The following is a 17,283-nucleotide window of genomic DNA, read 5'->3' as shown; positions in this document are numbered from 1 at the left end:
AGTAGGCGACCCGGCCCGCGACCCACATCGCCGCGGGCGTGTGCGTGGAGATGAGCGATATCGATCTGAGGCCGCTAAAGCGTAATGAATACCGTCATGGCGGTCGGCGCGGCAAATTGGACGCGCGACGCGGCGTCACGACGCGACCGGCTAAGCGACGCGGTATCGTAATTTATTAATACGGACGTAACGACTCTTTCGCCGGCGAGATCGTTAGAGAGAGCAGGTGCACTGGAACTGGCCATGGACAGTGGTAAGAAGCTATCTTAGCATTGCCTGGAGTGACTTCTGGAAAACCGCGGGAACCCGAATGCACCACAGCCTGACCGGGATCTTGTCAGAATCAATGAAGAAAACGAGGTGAAATGATACGATAATTATTGAGCTCTTGACGGAATGCACTGATCGGGGAGCACCACAAAAAAACCCACTGGCACATGGAAACGTTCATCACGTTTGCCACTAGCGAAAAAAAAAAAAATCCGGGTTTGACTCTCGCCGTGAATCGAAACCCGAACGCTTGAGCGATATAATCACATGACCACCACAGTTGCTGGTGCAGTGAAGGAAATGCTCTTTCCTCTGTTGAAGGAATTTTCTCAGAGACGTTGGGGACAAAATTGTAGTCGCCATCTTTAGGATAGGAGTTGAGTGGGTGGGCAACTGGTACAGTAAATATGGCGGCTCCGATATCATGTAAAAAGTCGAAGTTTTTTTTTTTTTTTTTTTTTTACTTTGACGCGGCTAAAAACCCACTAGTCTTTCCACTTCGAACAATTGTAGAACGTAGTTTATTTCTTGGCAGTTTTATTCAAGTTAAAATTATTTCAAATTTTTGGAGCAGAAACAGATTTTTTTTTCTTTTGTTGTTTTGTAATAATTAGGGCGAAGAGAACTGGTGTGTCCAGAAGCGCAACATTATATTTCTTTTGGAAGTTTCAGACAAAAAAATCCTTAGTCAGAAATTTTTGACCCCAAGATTATTGTACCTGTTTATAATATTGGTTACCAACTGCTTCCAGTTACCTCATTAAATATAACTTTTTATATATATATTAAGCGTGCAATTAATTTATGGCATAATGCAACAAAAAAAAATGGATTTACGGAAGAAGATTTGTGGTGGAAATTAACTCGTAAAGAAACGCAAATTCATTCAGTAGGCATTTGATTTCGCTTTGTCGTTTTTTCCTTAGTAATAGCTTTCTCCTTGCTGTGCTTTTATTTCTGGTTCTACTTGGTTCGCTCTCCCGTTTTATATTACTTTTAACCGTTCTCGCTAAGTGTGTTGCTCGTCGCTTAATCCGTCGGAGACCTAAAGAGACGTTTCTTGAGAGAGGGAGAGAGAGAAGGTTTTTTTAATTATATATATACAGTATATATTTTATCTTTCTCCCGCTTTCACTGCCTGGGTTGGCGTGGAAGACCAGAGCTGCGGAACGTACCGTTTCGGAAAGTGTTCAAAACTCTCAGCGCGGCGTTTTTCGATAATTTTCCTGTGCCTGCCTTCGCCCGAGGTTCCAAGAATCTGCTTCGTTACCGGAGCAGCTGAATTGCAATAGTCCGTCGCTCCCGTCCGTCCTGAATGCGAAGGTTTTGAAGTTTGTTTGATAATTGGTCAGCTGCTTTCATGATTAATTTTCAACTTACAGTTTGAACAAATCGTAAAGTTTTTTTTTTAAACTGTCCGAGTCACAGAAGTTTAATTAATTAAGCATTATTTATCTACTAATGTGTAAATAAATAACAGAGTGGAAAAAAAAATGTTTATTGAGTTACAAGTGCGTAGCTTATACGATTGACAATCTTTTTATACGAGATACATTTTCCCTTAAAAAAAAAAAATTAATTTTTCTCAACAGTTAGCAGCGTTGAAATGGAAAATAAATGTTACGACGGACGAGCGGAGGGAAGAATAAGATGTACATCAAGTTCTGTCCCTGCCCGATTACACCCGAACAATTGACCTTCGGCCAACCTCGGGTTTATTTATATAATCTATATATTTATATTTCTCTGGTTATTTTAATGTAGCTATACTAACCTAACTAACCATCCATAGTGTTTTAAAGTGTTTTAATGTAGCTAAGGGGTCGTCCATTAATCACGTGATGTTTTTTTAGCAAATTTTTAACCCCCCCTCCCCCTAGTGATTTGTGGTGAGGTTTCAGACTTCCCCCCCCCCCCCAAAAAAAAAATCAAGTGTATTTTTTTGGTACAAAATATTTTTAAAAATTTCAGAATGTTATCTTTAAATATAGGTACAATCTAATTTAATTCTGGAAAATTAAGCACAGCATGTATATTCGGCGCCAAAATCTTCATGTTGCGGCGGGCGGGGATATTGTTGCCTGGCTACGGCGAGTCAATGTCACGCGTCGCTTTTCGGTTTAGTAGAAATCGTGCGAAAAAATAAATACACGTGATATCTCTCTACACCCCTCCTCCCCCCTTGTGATATTTCGTGATTTTTCCCGAAACCCCCCCCCCCCCCATCTTTCGAGCCTCACGTGATTTTCGAGCCTCACGTGATTAATGGACGATCCCTAACCTAATATTTGAATTCATTTTTCCTGCGCAAAAAAATAAAACAAATCCCGAAGTTGGCCGAAGGTGAATTGTTCGGGTGTAATCGGGCAGGGACAGAACTTGATGTGCATCTTAGGTCTACCACGAGCGGAGAAAGAGATGGATGTAAATCGCTCGGCGGACGTACGGATGTAGTTGTGGCTTCACTGGAGTCCCGCCTTGCGGCATCTCTCTTCGCGGTCGAACACTGTCGAGACTCATCCTTCCTCGCCAAGGCTTCTCAGTGCCTGGAACTGTGACAGGCCTCTCCACGCATGGCCATCGTTTACTCTCCGCATTCCGACAACTGCCGTCCGCACAGAGTTGCCCCGAGTTAACACCGCATCCCAAGTGTGCTGTGACTGTCCTTCGGAGGGAATTCAAATCTTGCGATGATTTATGTGAGACGAATTGTTTTAATCCCAAGTTATAGTCATTCAAAATATAGCTTTTTGAAGTAACTTTTAATTTTTTTTTTGGTTTGGCATAGACGTTAAAACTTATGTTTGTGGTGGCTGTGACCTTATTTTTTGGCACTAACTTCAGAATTTGCTTATTATTGTGCAACAAATTTCCGGGCATTAGTGTTATTTCCACCGAAAACTGGTTTATTGATGTACCTGTTGTGCGTTTCCTGCAAATGTAGTAGAATACAGTGTTAAAAAAAACAAATCCGTGAAATTACTTTTAAACATAAATTAAAACTAGTGAATCAAATATATATTTTTAACACTTTAACAAAGTCCGTAGAACAAAACATTGAAAATCGATTTTAATCTACTTCTAATTGTGTCTCGATTTGAACCTTTGATAGTACCTATATGTAATCCGGATGACAATACAATTATTTGGTACCATCGAACTGATCTGATGATGGAACAGGACGTGGATAGTGGAACTCTTCAACCTTCTAGTGTGTAACTGATAATAGCGGTGTCTTTTTTATAGTTTTTTTAACTAGAATTTTTTGAAAATTCTTTTTAGAAAGTTACTGTCGCTACAGCTTAGAATATCAGTGTTTAGTTCGTCGAAAAAAAAAAGGTGTCTGAAAGTTAAATTTGTTGTTAAATTATTGTTTTGTAGAAAGTCATAGACCCAAAATGTCGGCACCTCCCTTCATGACAATCAACGGTTGGTTTTTTTTTTTTCATATACCGTGACTGTACTGTCGAAGAACATCTTATAAATGACTCGCATCGTGAAGTGTTAAGTGGCATGTCGGCTCGGAGCTGCTGCCACAGGGCACAGGCCATTAGTTTTAGGCACTTTGTTTAATGAAACAGGGGGGGGGGGGGGTGATGGGTTCATTTAGGGGGTGGGGTGGGGGGCTCAAGAAGCTGTATTTCAGAGGCGTGGCGTCGGTCTTCAATTGCAGAGTCACGCCAGGGATTCACGTCGCGACCGCCTGGAACTCAATTCGGCCAGAAAATGTCATGAGAAAAAACAGCGCAAGGCGTCGAGCATAAAAGAGCGCAATTTATATACGGGTAACAAATTACGCGATTATTCCTCGGTCGAATGTTTTATTTACGTAGGTTTCTGCAACTGGGAACGTTATTTCATTTTACGCCAAGACTCGAGTAATATATGACGCAACAGTACTACCGTGCGACGCCCTGTGTTGTAGCTTCAGCGCGCTTGCATTGTCCGGAAAAAAAAGAAGATCCTGTAAGATTGTGGAATGTCCCGGTAAAACTGTAACTTTTTTTCCTTCCGTGAACAGTTATTATAGCTTGGGCGGACCACTTCAACGTAATAATGAATACTTAGCTGAAGATGGGTGAACCGTTTGGACATTGAACGCTTGAACATTGGTGGAGTGTAAAAAAAGCATTTCACTCTTTTATTTGCATGTGCGAGGTGTAACAATCATCATTATTTTTGCGAGCAAACAACAGCAGTTCTTTGTTTTCTGATTCAGAAATAATATAAATTTTCGAACAAGATTTTTTTTCCCTCCTTCCAGATCACGCGGCCACCCGTACGTGTCAACTTAGCCCTCCTTTTCTTGCGGTTTCTTGGGGTTTCTTGCGTGACAGATTAGTTCTCTAGCTTTTGGACCCCCCTTCCCCCATTATACCTTCGTCAAATCTCACCCGTCCTCCCCCTGCTCTAAGCTTTTCTCACATTCTTTTTTTTTTTTTAGAAGAATAAAAATTGCGGCCAGAAAGCCCTTTCAGAAGCTTTTGAATAAAACATGACACTTCGGAATAAATTATTCCATCAGTCGCGCCGAGGCCGTACCTTTTCCCGTCGGTGCGATGACTATAGGCTTATGTAAAATGCAACATTCTGGACATTTAGACATTTATTCCACAGTGAAAATTTTAGTTAGTTTTGACTGTGTGATTTTTTTCCACTTCCTTGTTTGTCTTCGCCACATGATCTGGAAGCGTACTTTTGCGCCTTTTTTGTGGCTATTTTGTTAAGCATTCCTGTGGTGATGGTAATGTTATTCTGAGGGATCTGAACCACTTGGTAGTCAACTCGGCGTTCCTGAGTTGTGTGCTCAGGTCGCTGGGGTCGAGTCACCGACCCTTGTCACGAGCTTGACCCCTCATTGGTCACAGTGTGCATAGTGTATGCCACAAATCATTATACACTGTTTACAATATTTCCTAAATAGATGCCAAAATTCATACCGACGTACGCTTGAGATAGGAAATACTAATTTATTATGACAAAATTATTATTTTGGTAAAGATTTTTAGTTGATATAACGTTTTGTAAAACGACTCGTTTTTCACGTGAAGACATTTTGCACATATTCTGCTTGTGTTTATATGTGATATTTGCAATGAGAGACTTTTTCGTTTTATCACATGTGATGGGCTTAATTTCTTGATTCAATGATTAAGCTTTATCTATTATCATATTCCTGCTTAGTAAGTTATATTTTTATGAAAGTTTTAACTTAAAATGGCGGAGCTTATGTCCACAGTAGAAAACAGCACTGATAAGCATATAAAAAAAGGGTAAATTTGTTCATAAACTAAAAAAATACACGGTTATTTAGTGGCGTGAAGAAAAAAAAATATTTTTACTATTAGTTAATAGTTTTTGTTTAAGAATATGTCTGCATAGTCCTTTTGAGAACTTCTATTGTTCGGTATTCTCAATACAACCGTTCCTATCTTAGCATCTGTATCTTCATAAAAACGGTTTGTTTCGTTATAGAACAATTAGTTGAAGGCACTGCGAAACGTGGAAAACTTACTCGTACCTTTATTACAAATTGGTGAAAATTTTATGATGTGTCCATATTCCTGTTCATTTTGTTTGGTCTGTTGAAATTTTCTTTTAAAATAAAAATAATGTGTTACTTTTTATTGTTGTGATTTCTAGTATATCTCTATTTTTTTCTTAGCGCGAACTGAAAGGCGTTATCAAAACTGCACAAAATTTGAAGTCCCTTGCATCACTATTTTTTTTCTTCAAATTTTTTACTCTTGCGAGAAAATATCTGGCAACTCGTTCATAAGTTCTCAGTAAAGCGTTCTGTAGTCATATTTTTAAAGGTTTGTTTCCAAAATTGTTTTAAGATTGGCGTGAATGCACTGTTATTTTTTTCTTTGCAACACTCGACTTTGACATGGATTACATAAGACAAAACGAAAAAGTGTTGTTTTTTTTGTATATATTAGGACACGGAAATAAATTGGTAGATGTGCTACTAATCATATGTTGATCAGGCAGAAAGTTCAGGTGAAATTATGCGCTCCGGTGCGCCGTTTTCGTTTTGGAAATGTTGACTTGAAATTGTCACGGCGCATCCAGAAACACCGTAAATCGCATTACCGCATGTTTTCCTCTTGTCTTTACAGTCGCGGCTCGACGTCTTGCATCTGCTACTGCGTCACCGCACCAGTGAACGCGGACTCGACAAGTGGACACAGTTTTAACCGCCACAACGTCGGCGCTGGCGAAGTTTTATTGTTAACAACCGTGTTTTCGTTGTCGTTAGAGATTTTTATCAAAGTTTGGGACATACCTGTTGTTCCCGCTCCCGATGGATTCTCGAGAGCCACCGCAATCATACGCTTATTCCTACTACCAATATTAGTTGTTGATCATTACGTTTACGGGTACGTGAAGTTGTTTGTTTGGAAAGTTTTAGAGAAATAAGTATTTTTGAAAAAGAAAAAAAAAAGTATTTTTACGTGATTTTTTTTAAAAACCAACTACGACAATCATTCTACGCCAGATTCGCCGTATATTTTTATTTCTCCCTTCGTCGGATCGTCGCGTCTTGGAAGTTTGCGTGGAAGAGAGCTCGTATTTCACGCGAGTAGTAAAGAAAAAGGAGAACACGTTTTTCGCAGACGTCTCGAACTGTCCGTCGTGCGTCTCTCGCAGGCAAGTTGCGCGAGACACTCGAGGTTGGACGAGACTTGTGTTTGGTGACGTCGTCGTCGACAGCCAGCCAGGATGTTCGTCTGGAGGCAGTGCGTGTCCTTGGAAGGTAAGGGCCGTCCTGTGCATGTCGTTTATGCTGCATGTTTTCTCATTCCTGGACTTATGTTTTGGACAGACTCTTACAAGAATTATTAAAGTCACACACAGATACACACACGAACATATATATAAATCAGTGGCGTAGCCAGGATTTGTGTATGGGGGGTATTAAGAAGCATGCGCCCCCCCCCCCCCCCGGTATTAAAGCGGGAAAATTTGGATTTTAAGATGTAAAATAGTGCTATTTTAGCAGTTTTTGGTACTTAAATTTAAATATTGTAATGGTAAAATTTTTATTAATTTTAATATGAAATTTGTATGAGTGATGAATAAGAAATTAATTAAATATTTGCTGCTAGGGGGGGGGGGATGGACCCATAAACCCCCCCCCCCTGGCTACGCCCCTGATATAAATGGATGTTGGTATATATATGACGTTGATAAACTCCGACACCGTTTGACCATCCACCATGCAAGTTGGCACATCGAAGTGTCCATTTTGCTATAAGTCGCCACTAGATGGCGTTGCAGCACATCAACTTCTACACCGTTCAACCTATAGCCATAAAAATTGGTGTATAGTAATCTTTACTGTCAATCCTCAATAACAAAAAAATAGTGATTGTGACTGAGTTAAATTGTAATACCATTACTTCTTGAAGTGCGGGACATCGGTATGAATAACCATTATTAATTTTGTTTACAAACGAATGGTATTTAATTCACTATCTTTGTATGTTTTATTTAAGACATATAGAGGTAAATAAACTATGGCGTGACAACGTCTGCCGGGTTGTGATGATATATTATACTATCTGTTATCCTACAACCAAACCCAGGTAATTTGGTTCTAAAGTTGGCGAGTTTTTTATTTCTTTACATCTCTTCCATCTAACATAAAATATATGTTTATATTATATTCATATACACGTATCGTATTATAAACAAAGCTATCATAAGCATTCTTAAATACTTAATATTCATCAAACTTCATTGACTCGTCTTCTTTATTTATCCATTTTATATTTCTTTATCGCATTATCTTCTTTCAGTGTGTTGTATCTTCATAAAGACTTTGATAAGTTTGTTCGATGATGAAGATAGGGTGATACGCCCGGATTTAGACTTGAACCCCTCTCCCTCCTTATCTCCACGGGGAGATGATGGTGGGGGTGAAATAGGCGAGATGATTCAGCTGTGGATCGCCATCGCCTTCCGCTGCTTGCAGGTGAGGAAGTTATATTTCTGTGCATTACTAAAATTTTAACTTGAAACATTTTAAAATACATAAAACTACTTATATGTTTGTAAATTTGTTTTTGTTTAAACGACTGAAATCAGTCTGTAAATATTTCCTACAAACAAATTTTAACATTGTGTGACTGATTCAACATTATTATTATTATTATATTATGTTACTATAGAAGTAAAAAAAAATTCAAGTGGCGAAATTTGAATCACGTCCCTTAAGGGCGTGCCTCCCATTTCAGGTTAGGATTATATATATATATATATATATATATATATATAAATCACTGATAAACTTTTAGACTTTTTCAATTGTTTAACTTTCACGAAATGAAAAACTTATACAGCGCATACTTTTTGCATAATTATCTGCCAAAGTTACATTTTTAACGTTTTTGGGTTGTACAAATAAGGAGAATTAAATTTATTGCAGAACTGAAACTTTTTAGGTTTAACTGCAGTGCCACTGGCTACATGTTATGGTTTGCATTTCTATCACAAAAATTCATTTCATGTTTCTTGGCTGTCAAAGTCGTAACAAATTTCAGAATTTTGAAATGCCAGGTTAAATTAATTAGCCTAATATATTCTGAAATAAATCCAAACCATTTCTTGAAGTAGCCAGTGGCATTACAGTTAAACCTAAAAAGTTTCATTTTTTTCAATAAAATAATTCTCCTTGTTTGTACAACCCGAAAACCTTAAAAATGTAACTTTGGCAGTTAATTATGCAAAATGTATGCGCTGTATATATTTTTTTTTTTCGTGGAAGTTAAACAATGGAAAAAGTCTACAAGTTTATCTGTAATTACTGTAAATATAAAACCTTGACCTGAAATGGGAGGTTAACAAGTGCGTGTTATACCGCTAAGTTATTGGGACGAATTGAGTTTAGGAAGGAGAATTTGTACTATCAAGAATTTAATGCCAGTTTTCTAACTTTTTTTTTTTTAAACTTGGGTTTACTATGACTATTTTAGTGTACTAAATATATTCCAGGGTAGTTTCACTATCATAAAGTTTCATGTGGCACACTAATACGTTTGGTATTTCCCCTAATGTTTACTAAAGTACCTGTATATGGTTTTAAGTAGATACTCGTGGGTCCACTATTTTTGTGACACATTTACGTTCATCGACTTACGTTCAATTTTCACAAAATTACTTCTTCTAAATGCCGTTTACCGTGAGCTAAGATGTTTACACATCAAAAATTCAAACTTTAACGGACCCCTTCATCCTTCATACTTAGGGTAATTCAGGTATTTTTTATCATTAATTAACTAGATGTTAAATCAATTTTATATCATTTAAAATTCCCAAGCAGGTGCCTCAAAGCATCTTCTAAAAATCGATGGCTCTTTGTACGTCATTTTGATTTTCGGCGATTCCCACGAGGCGTGTTTCACTGTTTTTCGCTGTGAAATTTTGAGTCGGAGAGGTCGGCTCTGAATCAGCTTTAAATTCTGTCACGCAAGAAATTACAAGCATTCGAAATTCAACCAACGCGCGCTAGCGTCTTTGGACTTCCGCAGACGCTGCTAACCCCCCAGCGTACTCGAGTGTGGGAGGGGGAAGGAGTGAAGAGTGCGATCAGTCGGTCTTGGGTCCTAAGGGGGATTTTTTTTGGGAGGGGGGAGGAGCCTGGCAAACAAACTCGACCCCTTTTCCCCTGAGTGGTCCTATCGCCCCATCCACCCCCTAAACCCTCCAAGGAGATCGCATTTGGCGAGTGGAGAAGCGCCGGTGCGCACACACACAGCTCCCTCCCCCCCCCCCCCTTCACCCACTGGAGGCGGAGTGATTTCTTCCTTCGTCCGTGCGATCCGGGACTCCGGGTCCACCGGCCTGTACGGATGTCTTATTGCAGCAGCGGGAGTTGTTTGTGCGTACCTGCGTGTCAAGCCTGTTTCCGAAATGCGCCGTCTTGCCACAGAGATAAAGGTTTGTTTGAATTCAAACAAATATTTGTTTGTATATGGCGAAACAAATATTTACTTGGTGGAACAAAATATTTTGTTAGCTTAACCCAACTCGGTAAGTAACAAAAATGATTTGGTACACTTTAACCAAATATACATTTGAGTTGACACAATGATTTTGTTGTGTCAACAGAATCTTTCCTACTACAAAATATTTGTTTGAATTAACAAAATATATTTATTTCGCCTTATACAAACAAATTTTTTTGAGGCAAACAAACCTTTCTTTCAATGTGGTCTAATAGTTTTTTTTTTGCGCCATTATAATATTCTTTCGTTTGGTATTCTAAATTTAGCTTCGTTAAGGCAAAGTATTTAATTTAATGGATTGTATTACTAGTGACTGGCTGCTACAAGAATATAGTTTTTACCCTGCGAAGTCCCTGGATTTTAGTTTTTTTTAAATTAATTTTTGGCAATGCCTACAACCATGGTCGTAGATCCCTGGCAAAAAAAGGGGGGAGGGGGACAGGTGGCCCTCTTGCGCTTGCAAAATCTCGACTGTGAGACGAGGGTTGATAAACGTAAACGTCAAAACTATATGATTCATGGAAAACTTTCTGCATATTTTAAAGCCTTCTGCTTATTGTATGCATAAAATATGGGCAGTACACAATAAACAATCTCCCTATCCAGAGAAGACTTGCGTCGGTTGAACCCACGCGGAAAACTCTCTCCCCCCCCCCCCCCCCCCCCAATCCCCCCCAAATCCACCTTCTGTGTCTTTCCGCGGGCATACTTGCGAATCCCACAGATTTGCGCCCATGACTACTATAACATACTATAGATAATAATACTGTCAGTAGACGCTGTGTCTTTGGCCTTGTAAACCTCTAATGTGTCACGTATGCATTAACGATGGCAAATTTTACAATTTGAACGATGACAAATTGTTATGAGATGAAAACTGCGGGAATCAGTGTGGAGTCTTTCGGGTACGCACCACAACGCCGAACGTACAATAACGCCTAAAGCCAAATTGACTACGACGCCGACAGCTAGAAAACTGCTGTGTACCACAACGCCGAATTACCACAACGCCGAAATACATTAACCCCGAAAAATGTCATTGCAGGACTGCCACAAAGGTTAGGTTAAGTAAGGTTAGCACACAAATTTATTCATTCAGTTGTTTTTCATTTTGCTCCTGTGGCCCCCCCCTCCCCGCAGCAACATTTTTCGGCGTTACTGTATTTCGGCGTTGTGGTACACACCAGTTTTCTAGCAGTCGGCGTTGCGGTCAATTTGGCATTCGGCGTTATTGTACGTTCGGCGTTGTGGTATTTCGGCGTTGTGGTAGCGACCCAGTCTTTCTGTTCCTAACTCCCCCCCTCGACACGCGGCGATCTGTCTTGGCAACTCCTCCCCGGGAGTGACCGGTAACACGCAGTACTATAGACGAAGAGCGATTATCATATCCAGGGAACAAACAAGCCATACTCGAGCGTATTGGCGACGGCAGATGTTTGTTGCTTTGGTGGACGAAATAAAGATAAATGACTGATTAGATTGAAGGATTGGTAGAGGACTGTAGGCTGAAATATGAGAATAATTTAAACTTAGGGGCAGGCATTTTTCGCGAAAAAAAGTCTCAACGTCTGTTAGACTGCAACAAGGTACACCCGCGCTAGCGGTTTCTTCCTTGTTATTGGCGACCGTCTTATTTGACCGAGCCACTCAGGACGTGTTTTTCTTCCAAGCTGAATAGCAGTGATTGGGGTTGTAACAATCGATATGTACCTGAAATAAACTCACCCAATCACGAAACACAGACGATGCTACAGTGTTTTAACTTTCAGCTAGTCTCGGAATCGTTTCGCGATATATGCATGCCCCTATTTAAACTGAACTAATGATACTATTTCTGTAATTTTCGAGTAGAGGTTCTCTTTACTGTGGCAGATTTATTCTTATAAATGTAATTATAAATTTTTTATGTATTTTTTTAATAATTGTGTTACTTTCATCCTACATCTTGCTTTTGAAATAGGTAAATAATTCCAATTTTTGTGATTTTTTTTTTGTAGAATGATTTAATGAGCACGTGGACATAAAGCAGACTAGGAGCTCTAGTACACAAACATTAGCTTTCTTACTGTGTCCTTTAATACATAGTATATTTTGTGCGACTGATGTAAATTAATAATAATAGTAGTAATAATGAAGGTTGTGTCAAAATGTTTGGTGAGCTGGGGATGTGGAGGGGAGGAGACAAGCGCAGGACAGGATGACATGAAGTGATACGGTGTTGCGTCGCACGGTCATGCACAGGGACTTAAGCCGAATGACAATAGCCGGTCCGTCATCCGCCCGTCAATCACATGACCTGCAGCCAATCCGGAGGGCCCCGAAAATTTTAATCCGTACTTCCGTCAAAATTTTAGCAAACCCGTACTTTTGACGGCCGCGTTGCGCCAGTAATTCGTCACAAGAATGCAGGCCTGTGCAGTTTGTATATTTGTGCATTCGGGTATTTTGAATGGTGACATAAACGGCTGTTAAAACTTAACTTCCGAGCATTTCAATTATAACTGTGAATTTTCCGAGGATTTAAAAAAATATAATACGTACCGGAACCACAGCATGAACAAATACTAAATGAAATCAAAATAAATCTATTGTGAAAGCAAAACGTGGATTAATGCGCAACACTGATTTGGGAGAATGTTTTGACGGACGGAAGAAGTATGTTGCTAATCGCTTGTCTGGTTGCGTGACATTGACGTACACACGGAGGCGTCGGGATCTCGAGCGAACCACTAGAAGTAGTAGCTGAGCTATCAGTAATTGCAGTGGCCCTAGCACACACGTCCGCTGAGGACCTAATCAAGGATAGCAACCAGTTATTTGAGTCCGGACTAGTTTCACTAGTAAATTTTACAGAACACCGTTTGTTTAGCGTTGCATGTTCGCGCGCTAATTACGCGTTTAAAGTTTGTTTTAATAGCAAAACGAAACCCTAGCATAGAACTGATTATTTTTCTTAATAAAGTTATTTAATAGTGTGTTTATGTTCTTTCCAAGGTCTGAAAACTGGCCATATTTAACGACCTCTGACCAGGCTGTGGCCAGTGCAGTGCAAACAAGCCCGGTTGTACTTCACACACGCTGGACGAAAAATTTTTCTTATTGTTTATGAATAATTATCAGGTATAAAATTAAAAATTACTGGTTAAGAGGCCACTCCAGTGTTTCAGGGGAATTACGCAACCCGCGTTAACCTCATAAGATTCAATGCTATTTTCATTTTGCTTATAACTTATTAACTAATATAGATTTCGAAATAATGCTTGCTTGATATGTAAGACAACGATGCTCTTATCAAAGCCCCTTTCTTCAAAAACGTGCATAAATTATGGTTTTATACTAATCTTTACTAATATGCATAAGTGTATTGTCTAGGTTTGAACAATAATTTATTCACGTTTTTGAAGAAAGGGGCTTTGATAAGACCATCGTTGTCTTACATATCCAGCCATCATCATTTCGAAATCTATATTAGTTAATAAGTTATAAGCAAAATGAAAATAGCATTGAATCTTACGAAGTTAACGCGGGTTGCGTAGTGCCCCTGAAACACTGGAGTGGCCTCTTAAGGCTTGACATTAACCTTCCACAGTTAGAAAAGTTATCACGAGGGATAAATATGCGTGATATTCATGAAAATTTTGGTTATTCGAAAGCCAAATAACTTTTGTTGCACAGCTAAAGGCATGATAAAAAAAATGCATGTAGTGATCCACTTACTTTATCACTATTGCTTTGCTTTTATTTCCTGCCAAAAAAAGTGAGTGTATTAATTTAGACCTGCATTGGTGATATACATAATGTGTGATCATAATGTTACAATTATCTCATTTTTGTTTATTCTCAGAGTTTAATGGCATGTGCATTTTTCGCTGATTCGAATATAGAGGCTTTTTGTTCCATGTGTTTTGACAGCTGATAATGACTGTATGGTGTTATTTCTGATGCTATTTGAAACTTCACGTACTGTTGATTAAACATCTATATGAAATTAAAGTTTGTAAAGGTTTTAATGAATTTTTATCAAATACACGTATGTTGCTATGAATTTACATGACGTACTGAGAAATTAGTTTGTGGTTTTGGAAACATTATTGATTATATATTTTTTTACATTTTATTTATATTTACGCTAGTAATTTACTTTTTTATTTTGGCAGTGAGGTGATTTGTTGAGCAGCATGTACTTACATCTGTAGTGTGGTCTTGTGGCTTTCCCCTGTTTCGCAATTGTCTTCGGTGAACCATCTCACGGTTGACGCCTGCAGCAGTGCCAACCTCGCCGCGTGAGGAATCCCTCCAGGCGCCGCGGCACGGCGAGACGTGCCTGCAAGAAAACATCACAGTCACGTTCGGCGTTGAATACTGCATGGGGCGGACAGATGTTTCCCGCGCGGGTAGTAGGGCTCTCGTGAATGTTTCAACGAGCGCGCCGAAGGGGACGAAAAGTGCTCGGGTGTAGGCCTGCTTTCCGAAAGAGAATACTTTGTTCTGTGATGCTCCTAACCGCTTTTCTTGTGACGTAAAACCCGCCCAGTGGCATTTGCCTTCGGTTCGTGGGAAAAAAAAAATATATATGTCACCTTACCGTTGAAAAAATGAGATGCCTGGTATTGTCTATGCCGCTGAAATTGGCGCTGTATGTAAGGTTTCTCTTGTACGGAGTTGAGGTGTTAGGATAACCTTCGCGGCCAAACTTTCTAATGGCCAGTTGCATCACTAGAGTTCATACGTGATCTCGATTCATTAGCTGGTTTGATCAGCGTTCGACCACATTTTCTGTTGCACAGCTGTGCCGTGAGCGGTGAACTTGGTTCATTGGGAACTTGGATGTGAACTGACTCTCGGGTCGGTTCATGGCAGTGATCTCGGATCAACACCGCGCAAGTAGACGTATCCAGCATTTTTACGGTGTTCAAGGAGGTTAATTCTTTAATCAGACTTAAATACTAGAGAATTATATACAACATTTCAGATCATACACCATACACCTATCAACAATTTGACTTATGTCTGGTGTTACAACCCCTTCTCCCGCGAAATACCCATATTTAAAATGTTTGAGATTCTCGTTATTTTAGTTTTTTTTGACGTGACAACGTCTTATAAATCGATGAACGCCGGCTGCACGCACGAAAAAGTGTCCCGTTACGCACATTGTCCCGTTACGCTGTGTCCCGTTACGCTCATTGTACTCTTGCGCCGCATCTACCTTCTCTTCCACTCGATTGGCCTATGCGTCCGAGGAGAAGAAAGACAGCGGCAGCACACAACTTACTTCTACAAGTGAACTGTTTCGTCGACTGTTTATAAAGTGAAGTGAAAAGTTAATGTGGTTTTCATTGCTTATTACAACAACAATTTCGGCAATAAAGGTTAATTATTCTTGCATTTTAAAAATTTGATTACTAGTATAATTTCAAGTATTTATTCTGTTATTATTAAAATAAAAATGATTCAATTTTATTCATAAAAGTATGCAATCATTTCATCAATGTTTTGTTATGACGTTGTCACGTTAAACTATCGTCCGTAAACCGACTTTACAGACAACCAATTTTTTTAGTCAAAACCTATACATATTTTCGATTGCTTCGTTTTATATTACTTTTTAACATCAATATGATTTTTCAGTCGTTATTAAAACTCAAAAGATGAGACAGCGAATATTTGTGCTGCTATCTTGCGGTAATCGCATCAACCATTTGCTCGCAGAGTTACAATCGATTGTAGCGTCTTCATATCGTTCCAGCCCACCAATAGAAATGCAGCTAACATTTCTTCGACACTGTTGCTGCCGCTTGTTGTCGCAGATTGGAAATGTATGAACCATAGTTCACGAGAACGAAGGTCGTGTAATGCCAGTATGTGTTGGCGCAACGCTTAGAGGAATCATCCTTGGATTATTCTTGGGCTAAGGTAATTGGATAGCGGATCGAAGATCAGAGATGTGCAACTGGCCTAAAGTTGTTGCTTTCTGATAAAGAGGTTAGGTCAGTTCGATATTTAGTGTATTTTTTAAAATTATTTTCACAACAAAAACAATTTTTTTTTGGTATTCGTTACTTTCATGAAAATTTAAAGTATGCGATTAACATGTTTTTTTTAAATTATTTGTGCGACCCAACTGCCCATGACACAGTTCAATGACGAATCCTCATTAGTCAATTTCGAGGCTGAAGGGAGTAGTATCCTACATTATTTTGCTTCTAATATTTCGTGTTTTTTTGCTTATGATTTTAAATAAATTCATAATGTTAGCGTATTTGAATGCGTTATAAAAGGCTTTTTTTTTCTACCAAACAAATTCTTATTTAATGGGTTTTATGAAAATAAAGATACATATTTATGTAAGTTCTAGCATTTAGTGAAAGCATGAGGACATGGTTTTGGATTATCCGTATTTTTAGTTTAGCGCTCATTAATCAATAAATTTAGGTTTTCTCAAAGACCTGAAAAAACTCACGTTTCTTTAGTTTTTAAAACAAAAAACATCGTTTGCGATTATTTTATCGAAGTTATTCTTTATTTATAAGTACGGCGTGCAGAAACTTAAGCATGCGAGCCGCTAGGTTCCGCGCTAAAATAACACGGCCGTTGTTATTTCAATTCGGACGTCGAACTTCCCATCTCCAGCGAAGGGCGCAGCGTCCATAATCCGCAAGGCCAACACAATTAGTGGGGGTCGGGATGGGGGGAACGAGCGCCGTAAAAATTGACGGGAACTTTTTCTCCCCCCCCCCCCCCCTCCGTAGTCGGGCCTATGTTGGCGGCCCTGGTGGTGTGGGTGACCGGCGTTTGTTTTTGTTTGACTGCGGGCTGACGTCATCGGGTCGAGTGCGCGCGCACACACTCGTTGAAGCGGCGGTGTTTCATTTGCGGGCCGTATCGGAGTCCCGCGTGAATTCATGGAAAAATGCGACATTGCGTTGGGACACTTTCGTTGTTGCGTGTTGTGGAATTCATTACGGCTTCGGCGGAAAAAAAAAATCCTTTTAAGCTT

At 39.4% G+C, this 17,283-nt stretch overlaps 1 protein-coding gene across 22 annotated transcripts in view; it reads left to right on the top strand.

The window, feature by feature from the left end:
* The window catches only part of LOC134542024 (coiled-coil domain-containing protein AGAP005037), a 713,248-nt gene that overhangs the window by 249,830 nt on the left and 446,135 nt on the right, over nucleotides 1–17,283 (top strand). The window contains exon 1 of one of the 22 annotated variants that reach the window (XM_063385870.1): nucleotides 3,029–7,030. The exons of the other annotated variants lie outside the window; for them this stretch is intronic. Within the exon in view, the coding sequence (XP_063241940.1) occupies nucleotides 6,997–7,030 (34 nt within the window). The 5' untranslated portion in view covers nucleotides 3,029–6,996. Of the gene's footprint in view, nucleotides 1–3,028; nucleotides 7,031–17,283 lie in introns of those variants that run through there. 22 annotated transcript variants of the gene reach the window in all.

This window comes from Bacillus rossius (genome assembly GCF_032445375.1).
Source record: "Bacillus rossius redtenbacheri isolate Brsri chromosome 4 unlocalized genomic scaffold, Brsri_v3 Brsri_v3_scf4_2, whole genome shotgun sequence".
Classification (NCBI taxonomy): Eukaryota; Metazoa; Arthropoda; class Insecta; order Phasmatodea; family Bacillidae; genus Bacillus; species Bacillus rossius.
The sequence above is the reverse complement of the archived record's forward strand: the minus strand, read 5'-3'. Positions and strand labels throughout refer to the sequence as shown.